Source organism: Accipiter gentilis, chromosome 5, assembly GCF_929443795.1.
Source record: "Accipiter gentilis chromosome 5, bAccGen1.1, whole genome shotgun sequence".
Classification (NCBI taxonomy): domain Eukaryota; kingdom Metazoa; phylum Chordata; class Aves; order Accipitriformes; family Accipitridae; genus Astur; species Astur gentilis.
In genome coordinates this window covers 22,386,909-22,402,152 of record NC_064884.1, presented here as the reverse complement: position 1 = coordinate 22,402,152, position 15,244 = coordinate 22,386,909, and the positions used below count along the sequence as shown (strand labels likewise).

Sequence of the window (15,244 nt, the reverse complement as noted above, 5' to 3'; positions counted from 1 at the left end):
TCGCTCTCTACAACTACCTGAAGGAGGTTGTAGTGAGGTGGGGGTCGGTCACTTCTCCCAAGCAACAAATGATAGGACAAGAGGAAATGGCCTCAAGCTACACCAAGGAAGGTTTAGATTGGATACTGGGAAAAATTTCTTCACCAAAAAGGTTGTCAGGCATTGGAACAGGCTGCTTAGGGAAGTGGCTGAGTCACCATCCCTAGAGGTATTTAAAATACGTGTAGATGTGGCACATCATAGGGACACGGTTTAGCAATGGACTTGGCAGTGTCAGGTTTACGGTTGGACTTGATGATCTTAAAGGTCTTTTCCAACCTAAATGATTCTGATTCTATGATTTCTGGTCTGATTCAAGTTGCAGACAAATACAGGCCAGCCACAGACCAGAGAAAATTTTAAGGGGAGGGACGTGGGGGAAGAGGAATAATTTGTTACCTACATAATTGAATACCAAAATGGTCAAGTTTAATAAAATGATAAATAAATTTGGTAGCAGATAATTGTTCTGTATTTATCTTGGCATAATAAAAATAAAATTATTTTCCATCTACCCTCAAATCCTCTTGCTTACTTACCTGGAATTTATGTAGCATTTTCGTAAGCATCAAATAACTGCATTCTGTATAGCTACATCTGTCAAGCAAGATTCCACTAACAAGAGGCAATTTATTTAAGGACGTTGTTAGCCAAACTCCTCCCTTTACGCAGGCTGTCCCTCAAAATAACCCAAATGCATGTGTATGCCTAGCACAGCTGAACTATTTTTAGCGCATTTAAGTATTTTTAGTATTTTTGTGTATTTAAGTGTATAGTACTATGTTACTGAAACAAGAAAGAACAGTATTCTGAACATAAACTTTTATTCATATTAATTTTCCCTGAAGCTATCTTTTAATTGTCTTTAAAGAGCCAAACCAGAAGTTATTATGAAAAAAATACTGAAAATGTTATATCTAAAATAATTTTAAACATGACTTCATAAAAATATATATGAAATAATTATTTTTAATTTGGTACATTATGTTACAATGAATGGTCAGTCAGAATTATCCGTATAAATAACAAAGCTATAGGAGAAGCTGAATGTGTCTTCATAATATAAAAGCAATACAGAACAAAGAGGAAAATAATCCAGGTAATCTATTGTGCAAGAAAGAAAGCCTTTGCAGAAACAAACAAACAGAAGTCTACCTGCTGAAGGTCCAATGTAATGGTCACATAATGATATTCAATTCCATTCTGGATACTAGGGCTTTGCCACCAAGTGTTCTTGCCATCAATTGCGTTTGTTATCGGATGTCGTTCTGTTCGAACAGCACAAATACATAAATATATATCAAAATTATTAGAGATTTAAATGGTTTTTAGATGTAAAATTTAGATTTTAATACAATTACAGAACTAATGAGGCAGCACTTAAAAAACAGGAAATTAATTTTTCTTTTACTCTTGGGGCACAGTCATGCTTATTATTACTGGAATGCTCATCTAATATTAGTTGTTTAATTTTGGTTAGGATCACAAGAAGATGATTCAGAACACTTAAATGCACTTAGAGGCTCTCCTGATTCTACAGAAAATGTAGACATCTAAATTAAGTGAACACTTCCTGCGGTCTTCCAAAGTTTCAAGTACTATAAAATCACTAAATGTTGCAACAGAAACAACAAATCAGGAACCTGAGATATGCTGTGCAAGGAAAGCAGAATTAAAGTAATACTGGTATCTGCATTTCTAAGACATTTCTAAGCACACATGGAAATAATTCAGAAATCATTACAGAATTTATTTCTCAACTGGAAAATTGTCTGACTCACATACATGCATATAAAGAAGGTTTGCTTGGTTATAATACATATCAAAGTCCAGGATGCATTACTTTCCATGTCTACATTTACTCTGCTGCAGTCTCCCAAATGAATTCCAAATAATAGGGATAAGAATTTATTTACAGAATTGCATTCTTCCTAGAGTTCAAGATATTCTAAGTTATTGAAATTTGCTTACACAGTATTTTAATGTTATTTAGACTGAGAAAAATTGCACTCAACATTTCCAGGTTACTTTTTGCAGTCAATTTGTGTTTCTCTCCTGTGCAAAATGGAGAATAACAAAAACTCAATTTTAAAAAGGTACAAAGATCTCTATTTTGAAGTCCCTGGTTGCCTAGAAGCAAGTCTGTACATTATGGGGAAAATAGCCCAAAGGAAATTCAAATACAGTGGTTTTCCTCTATGCAAGTTCTGTCTGCAAGAACATAACAAGACAGGAGAAATCCTACCCCACTGATTAAGGATGGCTTTCTAAACTGACAGGTTTTCTTGATATAAAACTGGAATATGCTTCATTACTAGCTAGTCCTAGAATTGCAAATAATTAATTCAGGAACTGATTAATTTATCGTTATTTTAATTATTACTTAAATCAAGCAGCCAGATTGATTGTCTTTGTGTCTCTGGTTTTTTGCTACATCAACCACCTGTGGAGGACAGGAGTCCTAGCTCATTAAGGAAAGCCAGAATGTCTGAACATATTTAAAGATACAATTAAAGTGCTTTGTGGGAGTGAAGGAAGGCATAAGCCCGCAAAATTGAAAATGCCAAGAATTTTATTTAAATATCAGATTATTCAGTGGCATTAATGGGCACCAACATTTGCAAGTTAGAATAGCAGTGCTACAAGTGATGTTATTAGTAGCTTTATATTAAAGAGAAAAGCAAAACACACCTATATTTACATGTTGTCAGTTCCCACAGCTCTGATCATTTGCACAAACTTTGGCTTTAAATGAGTGCTAGCAAAAATCACCTGTAAATCAAACTCAGAGCTCCTCAGTGATTGTGACAGAAGCTGTCTAATTGGAAATTTTGATGTAAGTCTCTTCAGATGAAATTGATATAAAGGTAAATCATGAGAAGGAGGGTTGGGAGATGAATCAACAATTAACTGTAATCACCATTATTAAAGTTTAATCACAATTAATTTGAAAACACTGATTAATTGCTGGCATGTGTTGCCTATTTAAAAGGTAAGGGACAATAATATAATATTTGTAAAAAGGACTGGATTGCAAATGTAGTTCAAGGACCAAGCTCCCTGATGGATGTCAAGGGGGACAACTTACAGAGTGAGCCCATCAAACTGTGCTCTTTAATTTGGGCTCACATGTGATTAACCAGGGAATTTGTGTTCATTTCCTACTACAGTAATTAAGGGGAGGCAATCCAGACTCGCACATTCCAGGGGGATCATTTAAAGTCTGGTTACATTACATGGTTCTCCTATTAATGAGCCATCTCTGTTTAAATAAGGCACTTCCTTTTGCCAAATAAACATTTAAAAACCTTAAAATGAGTCGTGGTTGGCAACAAAAGACCAGACATTATGAGGCTGGGCAGATTCAAGTTTTTAAGAGGGTAGGAGTGAGGGGAAACACTGATATAAATCATTCAGATGGGGTTTATATGTATATACACACATATGTATGTCTGTGTATATATATGTATATTAGTGTACACTATCTGATATCATAGGCGGGACATGGGAACAAAGCAATCCAGCTTTGTTTTAGGTTTGTTTTTTTAATTAAACAAACATGATATAGGAAGAAAACTTATGATGTGCATGCATCTCTAAATATCCATCTATAAAGAAGGGAAAGAATCTATTGCACAGTGTTTCTGCCTGTTGGAATGGTTCCAAAACCCCCTGAAATCTTCTGTGAGACACACTACTACTATAGTATAACATATTTGAATGCTATATTGCTACAAAATCATATGATCTTTCCTCAAAAGGCAGCATTTACTACAATTAAAGATGTCGAAACTTGGAAAACTACCATGGGGAAAATAAAAGGTTGCAACTGTGTTCAGACAAATGAAGTAGTCTATACTGGGGCAATTATAATTAGCTTCGCAAATGCAAGATGGGGAGCAAATGGATAGGCAGCTATTTAGCAGTAAAGCATCTGAGGATTACAATGGACAACTAGCTATATATCTGTCAGTGGTGTCACACCATTAAAATGGGGAAATATCTAAGTACAACGTGTAAACATTCTGTTCATTCTGAAGCAAACCTGCATCTCTATGCAGTGCTGGTAAGAGCTCAGGTGAATTTTAATAAAGATGAAAACCTCTAGAGAGAATTCAGAGAACTGCAATTTGCACAGTTAGAGTCCTAGAAAGTACAACCTATGAGGAGAATGAAAGAAAAGACATAGCTTAGTGTAGAAACTAGATAGAGCAATACCATCAACCCTCAATTAAAATATTTCTGTAAAGTAAAAGGGAATAATCCATTCCTTGTATTTACTGAAGTTAGCAAAAAGGTAACACGAATTTCTGCAAGAAGATGCAGATTAGCTATTAGGAAAAGACTTCGCAATGAGTAAAATAACTCTAGGAAGGGTGGCCCTGGAAGGAAGTTTCTAAGGAGAAGCTAAACAAGCTATAGATAGCTCATCCTGTCTAGAACCAGCAGACAGATTAAATGTCATCTTTTTTTTTTCCTGTGATTTTAAGTATGTGCTTTGTCATGAGGTGAAAATATATCAGAGCTAGGTTTCAGAAGGAAACAACTGGAAAAAAAGAAAAATTGCCTCCATGCTTCTGTGGCTGTGCTTCTTTCAACATTTTATCTATTCCATTAAAAGCTGTCTTAAGTGTTTCTACACTTTACACCCTCTACCATCTACAGTGCCAATATACTCACAAAAATATAACATTAAAGCTATTTATAACTTTCACTGCAAGGTCACATGAAATTGAACTTGTATGACTTAAGAAATTTTCTTAGTTCTAATCCTCCCAACTATTAGAAATATGCATCTCTGAAGCAGATAATAACAAATTTATACTGGAAAACTGATTTTGCTTCCGGGTAGTCTTTAAGAAAGCGGTGTTAGCAAAGATCAATGTTAATATGAAAAACTAAGCAATTAAGCAATGCTCCATTATCTTATCTTCTTTTTGCTGGCTCAGTGAAACTGAATTAACATCAAACAAAGAAGAAAAATATCCCAGAACACAATAAAATAAAACCAGAGTTGGCCCTAACCTGAAATTTCAGATGTTGCTTAGATTGGCCAAAATTTTCAAATTCCACAGGTAAGCATGCAGGTAAAAGTCATCTGGTTCTCATTCACATTTAGTATATATTAAGAGAATTCAACAACAGCTGTAGATACTTAATTTTCCTAAATCTGAATTTAGGTGTTCTGCTTTTAAGTATCTGAATTAGAAAGTTCAGTCTGAGGAGTATACATAACAGATACAGATTTTGAAATACCAATGCAAGAGATGGGTAACCTCATTTAAAAAGAAAGAGACAGACATTTCACAGTAATCAGGCCAGTGACCTACAGTTTTGTTTGCTGAGTGTCTACAACCTTTGGAAAAAAATATTTTTAAAGGAGCAAAATGAAAATGGCATACGTACGATGCGGAACCCTGCTCCTTTGATCACAAATACGGCACTGAGGGTTCCTTGCAGGCTGTCCAGGTACATGTTCAACAAGTTTGCAGTACATTTCCCGACCCTTTTCTCCACAGGTAGCATTGGTTGTGATGAGAGCATTAGTAGCCAGGTTCAGGACTGCGGGAAACAACCCTGCAAACCAAATCAAATCATAAACAAAAGCAACAGAGACAAAAGCAAGGACAGAGACAAAAGAATTTAGCAGGACAATCATAAATGAACATAACACCTGCTACAGCATTAAAGCAAAAGGCTTAGTTTTCAACAGCTATGGAAGTAATGAAGCACAGAAAAGCACCAACAGCTTTGGTTTTGAATCCAGAATTTAGACATCAGAATAAAGCCATTATACTGATGGTTTCCTCCTCATTCCCTTGTAAACCTCAATTTGGTACCTTCTGGTTGTATCTTGAACAACAGCAGGACACCAAAGGAGAAAGTATAGTATGGAAACATACAAAGCACCATAAAATATTTTTTTTTCATCATCAAACCTTGTGTTCGTACCCAATTGGACATTAAAACACTGTACACAAATTACCTATGAAAACTCTCTTATTCTTCTTTTCTGCTTACATCTCCATGGGAAAACTTTTCCTTCAAAGACTGCATGACTTGTATTATACTATATTACTGTTCTGCTTAGGACCTCATAGTCACCCTTGTCATCAGAGAAGCTGAGTAATTCATGCAGCAACATGAATAGCATCTGCCAGGTGTGGTTTCCCTTTCCTCAAGAAGAGGATAATATATACAACATTAGATCTTTTATGGCAGTATCGTTGTTTTTTTCAGGTGCACATGCTGAGTGATGTATTATAATTCTCATTCAGCACAGCACTTAAGCACATGTCTGAGTGCTCTGCTGAACTGAGTTCTATGTAGCAGTAAACTATAGAGATTATAAACCATATGAAGAACAATCATTAAGGTGGGTGACGCTCCTTCCCACTAAATACCGATCAAAACCTTTGAGCCGTGATAAAATTGATCCACGGAGACAAACTGATATGGCATGTTGAATGTATACATTAGCCCCTCACATTAAATCAACCACTTCTACATCTTCAAAGGCATAATTTGCCATGGCTGCAGATTAAAACAAAACAACACCAAAAAAATCTGCAGTATGCATTGGGATCATCTTCAGATTTATTTGACGACAATTTCCACTGGGCCTAAACCCACTCTTCTGCAATTCATTCAGCTTCTAACCCTATTGTACTATTATAGCCTTAAAATAAGGCTTTAATCAAAACTGAATTTGCAATTATTGTAGACTTATAAAGCTGCCTTTATAATGACATTCCTTTTCCTCCTCCACAGATGGACAACACTATTCAACTGACTCCTTTCAGTCCTTTAACTCCAGTCTCCTGCTTGTCTCTGCAATTAACCTGTATGCCATTTAATTACCAAGCTTGGCTGGTCATGGTACAGCTGTCCTCTGACATTGTGGGTTAGTGACTCTCATGCTCACTTTAAAACCATGTTAAACATACTGCTTGAGCAAGGGAACCAATTAGTTACTAACCTGTCCCATTTGTATAGTCAATAAATAGTTGAGATTTTATTGATCGTGTAGCTTGCTTCTTCTGTATAGATTACAACTCATTTTCATCACATCTTAAAATCGATACAGTTGTTCTTGTATTTTTATTCAATGCATTCAATGATATTTGCTGCCTTATACAATGGGGGCACATGGTAAAAATCTGTGTAAGCATTAGCAGAGTAGATAAATTAATAGCTGTGGAACTTCCTAGGTTGACTTACAGCCTCATTATTTTCTTTTTAAGCTGTATGAAGTTAATAGTGTAAAAGCCAGTAATCATTTAGTCTTAACACATAGTCTGGCATTTGGTTTGGAGTTAAGTATTTTATTCCCTCAAAAGTGAACCTCATAAAAAGAACTGAATAATCCTACATGCAAGCAATTGCAGTACATGGCATCAGGAGAATAAATCCTTTAAAAAACAGTGGAACAGCTGAAAAAGAGCAGCCCAAAAGCCCCCAGATTCACACAGCTATAAAAATATCACGTTACATGTCTATACGCAAATCATACCATTGTTCTAAGTTTTAACTCAAATTTTAAATGTAAGAGACATAAATAAATGAAGAGTATTTAAGGAACTCATCAATTAGAACACAATTTCACTCTCAGGTAACCTCTTTTATGTACAGAGCAGCTTAGGACTAAACTACCAAAACAGCCTTGCCCATAATCAGTACAAACACAGGCACCAAAACAAGTATTGGGTGTTCCACTGTCAAGAGACCATGTCAAGATCCCAGCACCTCACAGAGAAGTGCATCACACTGCACTCCCCACAGGCTCACAGGAGTGGTTCTGACAGGCAGAGAGCAAAAGATGCACAAAGTGCTCCTACGCTGCACCCAGCACTTCAAGTTTGGTATTGATGAACTCCCCAGTCCTGGTATTTTAACAAGTTAAAAATTACAATTAACAACTACATATTTGAACTTCTTTTGAATAATCTTTGTTTGCGAGGAGCAGGCAGTTGGGCTTAATGGTCCTTATGAATCCCTTCCAACTTAAGATACTCTACAATTCTATGATACTGCTTTGTGTAGCCCAAAATAAGGCTTTGCTTTTTAAGAACATTTGACATGCAAGCTCCATGGAACAGAGGAAGCAGTACTATTCATACTGCTTTCTAGCAATTAATATATATATAATACTTTCACAACATAGGCACAAGATTCTAGCAATACAGAAGATAAAACCATTGTCTTGAATCCTTTAGTTAGGCCCTTTGAATATGAAATAAAAATGTGAATGTTCATGATGCTAGTGTACACTGTTTATCCTTTCTAACATTCACATCTATCCAATCATAAATCCCCAGGAAAAAGACAAGAAAGCTCAATACACCACAGTTCTTTTTTTTTTAGAGAGAATTTTGCCTTATTATTCATGATGATAATCATACAGAAGGAATATTTTAAAATTGGTGTACTAGTTTCGTGCATCTTAAAATTCAATTTCTCACTAAATTATATAGTTTATTTAGTTATCAATCCCACCTTGAATTCTATGGGCATCCTCCTATCAAATACTTTCAAAACCATAATCTGCTATAATTACAGAGAGTTCTTCTCTCATTATTGCCAAATACCTTTAGTAATCATTTGCTCCAGTGCTAAGAATTGGTAAAATGCCTCTGAGTCAGAAATGCATTATCTCTATTTTGTGTAGCTCAAGTGCAAGCAGAGAAATTCTCCTCCCTTCAACTGCCAGCTACATCAATCTTTTCCCTCCTTTGTGTCACTAGCAAAAAACAGATTAGCATTCATTTCTACCTGTAAAAAACATCAAAATTCTAGCAATTGCCTGGAGGAAATAGATAGAAAAGATTGGCTTATAATTAGGCAGTGGTTTTAGCAGCTTGAGTTCAATTTCTGGTTTTCAACAGATTTCTGTTGCGTGAAAAAAACCAGTCTCAGATTCTCACCTATGTAATGGGCATGGTCATCTTTCTGCTTTCCATTTTGGTTTTTTAAGCATGGAACATATTCCATGGAGCTTTTAGAGTATGGAAGCCAGATAGACAGTTTACTGTTGACAGGTGATTAAACTATGAAAGGAAAGTAACACAGAAAGTAATCAAATTCTTTAAAGTGGTGTACCATGCAAGGGTAATCAAGCAAGCTGCTCAACCCTCTACAGAATTAGTGATGGAAGTTTAGCACATATTGTCAACAAAAACAGTTTTAGAAAAAAACTGGTAAAAATGAAAAGCAGAGAATCAGCAGGAATAGCTGATTTTTGCCTACAAACGCCAATGTACTCAAGTTTTACACTGCCACTGTTCTAGTTAAAAGTAGGGTGTTGTACCAAAGTGCTAACTACATTATCTTTTTTTTTTTAAAATGGTTCCTGGATCAAAGCAGATCTGAATATCTTAAAGACAAAAATAGTGGATACTTGGGATCAGTGTTTTTTTACAGAGGCCTTACAAGTCATCCCTTATCAATACTAACGTTCTTTGCAGACATTGGCAAGCATATAGGTATAAGTGATTCACTGAGTTCAACATATTTAGATTAACAAAGAGATTTTGACAAGATTCCAAAAAGGCCATTAAAGGAACTACACTATCATGACATATGAGGGAATGACCTCCTATGAGATAACAACAACAAGAAACCAAAAATGGGGAGTAACACAGGAAAACGACAGCAATCTTTGCTGTTTTGTTCAACAGTTACATAAGTAACTTAGAAAAGAGGATAAAAAGTAAGATGACAGTTTATTGATGATAGAAATTATTCAGGATAATCAGAATAAGACCACAAAGACTGGTAGAAAAATTTTACAATATGGTGTGTCTAGGTAATAAAATGGAAGATGAAATTTAGGAATGGAAATTAATACACAGGGGAAAAATACAATAGGCTCTGCATGAGCTATTATCACCGCTGAAAGAGTTATTATGGATATTTCAATGAAAATATTAGCTCAAGGAATAGAAACAAAATGTCATTATCGCATAAATCCATCCATAATGACAACTCAAATACTGTACAATATTCCTTATCCCTCATCTCCAAAAAGACATGGTAGAACTGTGTGACCAGATCACAGCTGTGGAACAACTTCTGAATGTGGGCATTAACAGGCTACTGGGAAAAGAACTGATTGGGAGATGTATAAAATAAAATAACTGTATATAAAGTCATACATGGGTTTAGTAAGTGAACATTTGGAAATGAACGTGGTAAGTTTAGTTACCCTTCTACCACAAATTGGGGGTGCTGAGTCAACTTACCACACAAGTTTTCTTCACTGATTGGGATTTTTTGTCTGTTTATAAATGAACTGCTTTTCAGTATGATAGAAATTAAATTCTAGAATACATTAATAAATTCTATAATAAAATGTTTTCATTCCAAAAGCAGGAATGGATTAAAAACCAATTAGATTAATACATAGAACAAGAGTTCATCTGGAGCTGTTAAACATGAAAGGCTTGGTGTTCAATTGTCAGTTCAGAATATCCCTAAATCACTGGCTGTTGCAGGGTTTTGTCCAGGGAGGCATCACTGTACTCTTTCTCTTCTTTCACATTTTTCCTTGTTATTGCCTCTAATACATACCTGTAGTTGTTTCTTAGTAAGGCTAGTAGCACATATAGCCCAACAGCAAGGTCCACCCAAAATGGAATAGAAACTGTAACTTTAATTTTGTGTGGGCGTTACTAATGAAACTATAATATTTTTGCCAACATTCATTTTTTCCACCAACCATTGTCCTCTGTACTACTTCCCATCATTAGATTGCATCCATCGAGGTCTCATTAATGGCTAATTATTCTGTAGATCCTCAGAACGTCCTCTGAGATTGGTGATTTCCTTGCAGTTTTCTCCAAAGCAGTATTACCTAATTCATTTTATGTTTTCCTCATCTCATGGCATAAAGAAAATAACAGCCAGCTTCACATGTTTTCTGTTATGTACTTTTCACGTTTTCTCCCCAACCTCCAGCTCATATAAGCTCAGTAAGTATCAGTGGAATAAAACCCAACAATCTGATGCCTGGCACCTTGCCCTATTTTGTCATGCCCTATTACCTACTTCTCTGCCAAACTGTCAGATTTTCCACATGCTTTATTGCAATAGTTGAGATCAGCAGAAGCACGAGCTACACAACTAGCAGGTACAAGATATTTTCATAAAGCCTGCCAGCTGTTGAATTCAACCTCATTCTCACTCTCACTCTCCTCCCAAATAGCGCTATTTGCTTGACCTTCAGACCACACTGCAAGACCTACTTGATTTCCCTAGCTGAGAGAGGATTCTAGTTAGAAATCAAAGATATTAACTATATTTCCAGCTGCCAAATGGTGATTACAGGTTTATTATGAAGTGGGGATAGTCACTGGGATAACCTATTTTTGAAGTATGTCAAGGAGCAGCTAGAGTAAAGGAGGGGTCCTGAAAATAGATATGAATGTAAACAAGATAATTTCTTTGTATATTAGTCTTCCTACCATTTATCAGGTCTTTTTCTTTCCTTCCCTTCACATAACCCATGGGGAACTGCAAATACTGTTTAACCACATCAGCATCCTGCATCTACACAGCAACTGGTGGGATATGTCTCACTAGAAGGGCACTCCAGCATTACAATGGAAGCAGGAATCACAAGCAAAGAACCAAGACCAAGATTATAACTTCTGTTAGGCTTCTGCTACAGCATGGAGGAAGCAGCAGCCACCTAGAGAGAGAAACAAGGAACCACCAATTAACGATAGGAGATGGAAGACAGCAGCAGAGATCTTTGCATGGAGATGAAGGAAGGAACTGTCTAACTGAGTGGGGGAGACTGGGAAACAGAGAAGAAAGTTGGAAGGAGAAAGACCACTGCAAAGATACTGATAGAAGGCTCTGTGACCTTTCTTCTTGACAGATAATAGTTGGCAGATGAAATTTTGCATTTGCTATTATTTAATATCTAGATTGTGATTACAGAGGGATAAGATCAGCGCCGCATTTTACTGAGGGTAAAATTAATATAAATAATTGCAGTCCCTGCACATATAAGCAAAATTTTAACTAAAAAAAAAAATCATTATTGTTTTTTAATAGTATTTTTAAAATACTTCTAAGATAGAAGATAAACTTTGGGTTACCAACTCTGGGATTCTTTGTGTCTTACTAAAGCATTAGAACTAAGATGTTTTCCTCCTTCAAAGAAAGCTGTGTTAAGACCTGCATATTCCTCTTCTCTCTTCTAAACAGACCAGTATTTGACATGGTATATTTCCCTCAATCTTCTTAAAATATCCCTAGTCTCTTCAAAGAAGCAAATAAAACAGCCTGCCTAAATATGTCTAACTTTTCAAGCCAATCTTCCTAGTCTACAGAGTACTTTGAAATGTTCGTGCAGTCAAGCAGAGCTGTTTGCCACTGAATTCATACTAAAAAGACAAAAGAGAATATGTCAATTTCAGATGTTCTAAGAAGTGTCACTGGAAAAAGAGAGACTTGTCTGCTGCAGCACAGAGCTATGCTAGGCTGTGGGAACACAGTGGGGAGAAAAAACTGGGACAAAACAAAACAAAATGTTGCAGCACAGAATAGCTTCCAGCTGTGCACCACAGGGAATAACTTAATGCACTCTATCCACAATGTAGATGAAGAGTTTTATACAACTAGAAAATAAGCCCAATTTGAAGAAATAGCCATCCAGACACAACAGAGCTTGCAGACTGAAAAAAAATTGACACTAAGCCCATTTGTCGAGAGGAAAACAAAATCGGAAAACAAGCATTTCAGTCCCTTTTTTATGTCAGTTGCCCTAAACTACTGTGCATTATAGTACTGTTCGGTAGTCATCCTTTTTTCCTTCCAAAGGAAGTGGAAAGGTGGTTTTCAATGTTTGGTGGTAGAGGTGGTTTACTTTTACCTTCAGGTAGTTTTCTCTCTTTGTACTGAGTAACGTTACATACATCCTCCTGCATATTTAACTTCAACACAAAAGACATAGTATAAAACCCTAACCTGAAAAAGCTTGATAGCAAAGCTAACTATAATCCTTACCAAGTAACAGATGCATCTGAAAAAGGGTGTATTGATTATCTAGTAATATTACCTTGTGTCTCCACAGCTTACAGCACACAAAATCTATAGGGAATTTGCTGATTTTAATAGCAAAACACAATCACTTTTACAGATTGGGAGACTGAGTGAAAAAATTTCTATTGGCTTACCCCAATATTATATTGTATAAAATATATAAGCATTTGCCTAGCTTTGTAATCAATTTCCCTTTTCCTAGAGCTGTCACAGAAGGCTGTTTTGCAAATCAGAACAGGAAAAATATAGGTGAAGACGAAATCCTGTCTCCTTAACATCCATGGCAGAACTCCCACTGAATCAAAAATCCAAAGCACAAAGATTTAATGGACATCTCATTTTCAGAGGTATTTACATGCCTCTGACATGAGTCAGGCACCCACTGATTTTCAAATATACGTCTGTATTCTGGCACCAATTTTAAAGTGCAAAATCCTAGTTGTACAAATACCTTATCCATAGAAAGAGTGCACTATGCATGAAGAAGCAAGCAGCACTCTTTACAGTTATTTCCTTGTATTTATTAGCCACATAACCTTCATTAAAACCTTTGCAAGGCAGTAGTATGGTCCTGGTCAGTCAAACAAGCCTAACAAGAATAAGTAAAAGGACCTCTGGGAGACAACACTGATCTACTGCAAACAGGAATTCCCCCAAATCATGTATCTTCTGTTCTTCAATTGCACACATGAATTTACAACTTTCCAAAATTGCATGATATAGCTAAAAAGGTTCATTTTTGTGCAGTTCCCACATCTGAATATCCATGTCTCCATACTCAGAAGACACTGTAGGTTTGGTTCCCCCCACTAATGCACTTCCCTCAGATGCAAAGAGAGGGTGAGAGAGAGACCTGTATTTGTTTATCCCAGTTCCATCCCACTGAAGGAGAGGAAAAAAAAAAAAGGGATTATGACACTGAATAAAAGTGTAAAAAAATGAAATCAGAATTTCTCAAAGTTAGAATAAAGCCTGGGAACACTGGAGCCTCCAGATGCAATTTACTGCTGACTTTGGTCTTGACAAAGCTATTGTTTTATGCAGAAAAACTCTGCTATACATTGTCTTGGACACTAAAGAATATGAAGTTTATTACTATTTTTGCAATAACTTCAAAATGAATGTCCATTGAAACCACACTGCAGAATCAGAATTAGTTACTGTGCCCTTGAGTCTCCAACACTGTCAACTTAAACAGAAAGACTGAGATGTTTGCTGTGTTCTTTTACAAGAGGCAACAAAAGACATGTTATGGAGGCTAATAAAAGTCATCCACCTATTCATCATCATCTACACTGACAAAGAAAATTCAAACTGAGTTTGACTTATGAAACTAAAGAGCAAATGGAAAAACTGATCTTATGATATGGAAGAGATTCAGTGCACTTACTTTCACCCTGAGGATTCAGATGAAAAAAGTTTAAAGTATGTTTCTCTCAACTGATGAGCTTGAATAAACATTAAGTTCATTTCTCATTCTTTGAACTTATTTATTTCTTCCTACTCTGCTATAATGCTTTACAAACACATACTGGTAAAGATTCTAAAAGTTTTAACATATTCTGGTAAAATGTGAGACCACCAATTAGCAATTTCAATGTGGAGTTCTTAACATTGTCTTGAGAGAATTAAAGAAACATTGAGGCTGGAAGGGACCTCTTACCTAGCCCAAACCCCTGCTCAAGTAGAATCACTAGAGCAGGTTGCCCAGGACTGTGCAGCTGAATTTTCAATATCTCTAAGGATGCAGACTCCACAGCCTCTCTGGGCAACATATTCCGCTCTTTGACCACCCTCACAGTAAAAAAAAGTGTTTTCTTATGTTTAAATGGAGTTTTCTGTATAGCAATTTGTGCCCATTACCTCTTGTCCTGTCACTGGATACTACTGAGAAAAGTTTGGCTGTATCTTCTGTATTACCCCCCAACACACACATATTTCTCCACTTTGATAAAATCTCCCTGAGACCTCTTCTCAAGGCTAAGCAATCCCAACCCTCTCAGCCTCTACTTGTAGGGCAGATGCTCCAAGTCCTTAATCATCTTCCCAGCCATTTCCTGGATTTGCTCCGACATGTCCACATCTCTCTTGTACTGAGGAACCCAGAATGAGACACAGCTCTCCAGGTGTGCTCTCATCACTGCTGAGCAGACAG

At 36.3% G+C, this 15,244-nt stretch overlaps 1 protein-coding gene across 4 annotated transcripts in view; it reads right to left on the bottom strand.

The window, feature by feature from the left end:
* The window catches only part of LAMA2 (laminin subunit alpha 2), a 383,544-nt gene that overhangs the window by 285,155 nt on the left and 83,145 nt on the right, over positions 1–15,244 (bottom strand). For all 4 annotated transcript variants that reach the window (XM_049800395.1, XM_049800397.1, XM_049800396.1 and 1 more), the window contains exons 2-3: positions 5,446–5,616; positions 1,195–1,307 (exon numbers count right to left, since the gene is read on the bottom strand). In XM_049800395.1, the coding sequence (XP_049656352.1) occupies positions 1,195–1,307; positions 5,446–5,616 (284 nt within the window). The remainder of the gene's footprint in view (positions 1–1,194; positions 1,308–5,445; positions 5,617–15,244) is intronic.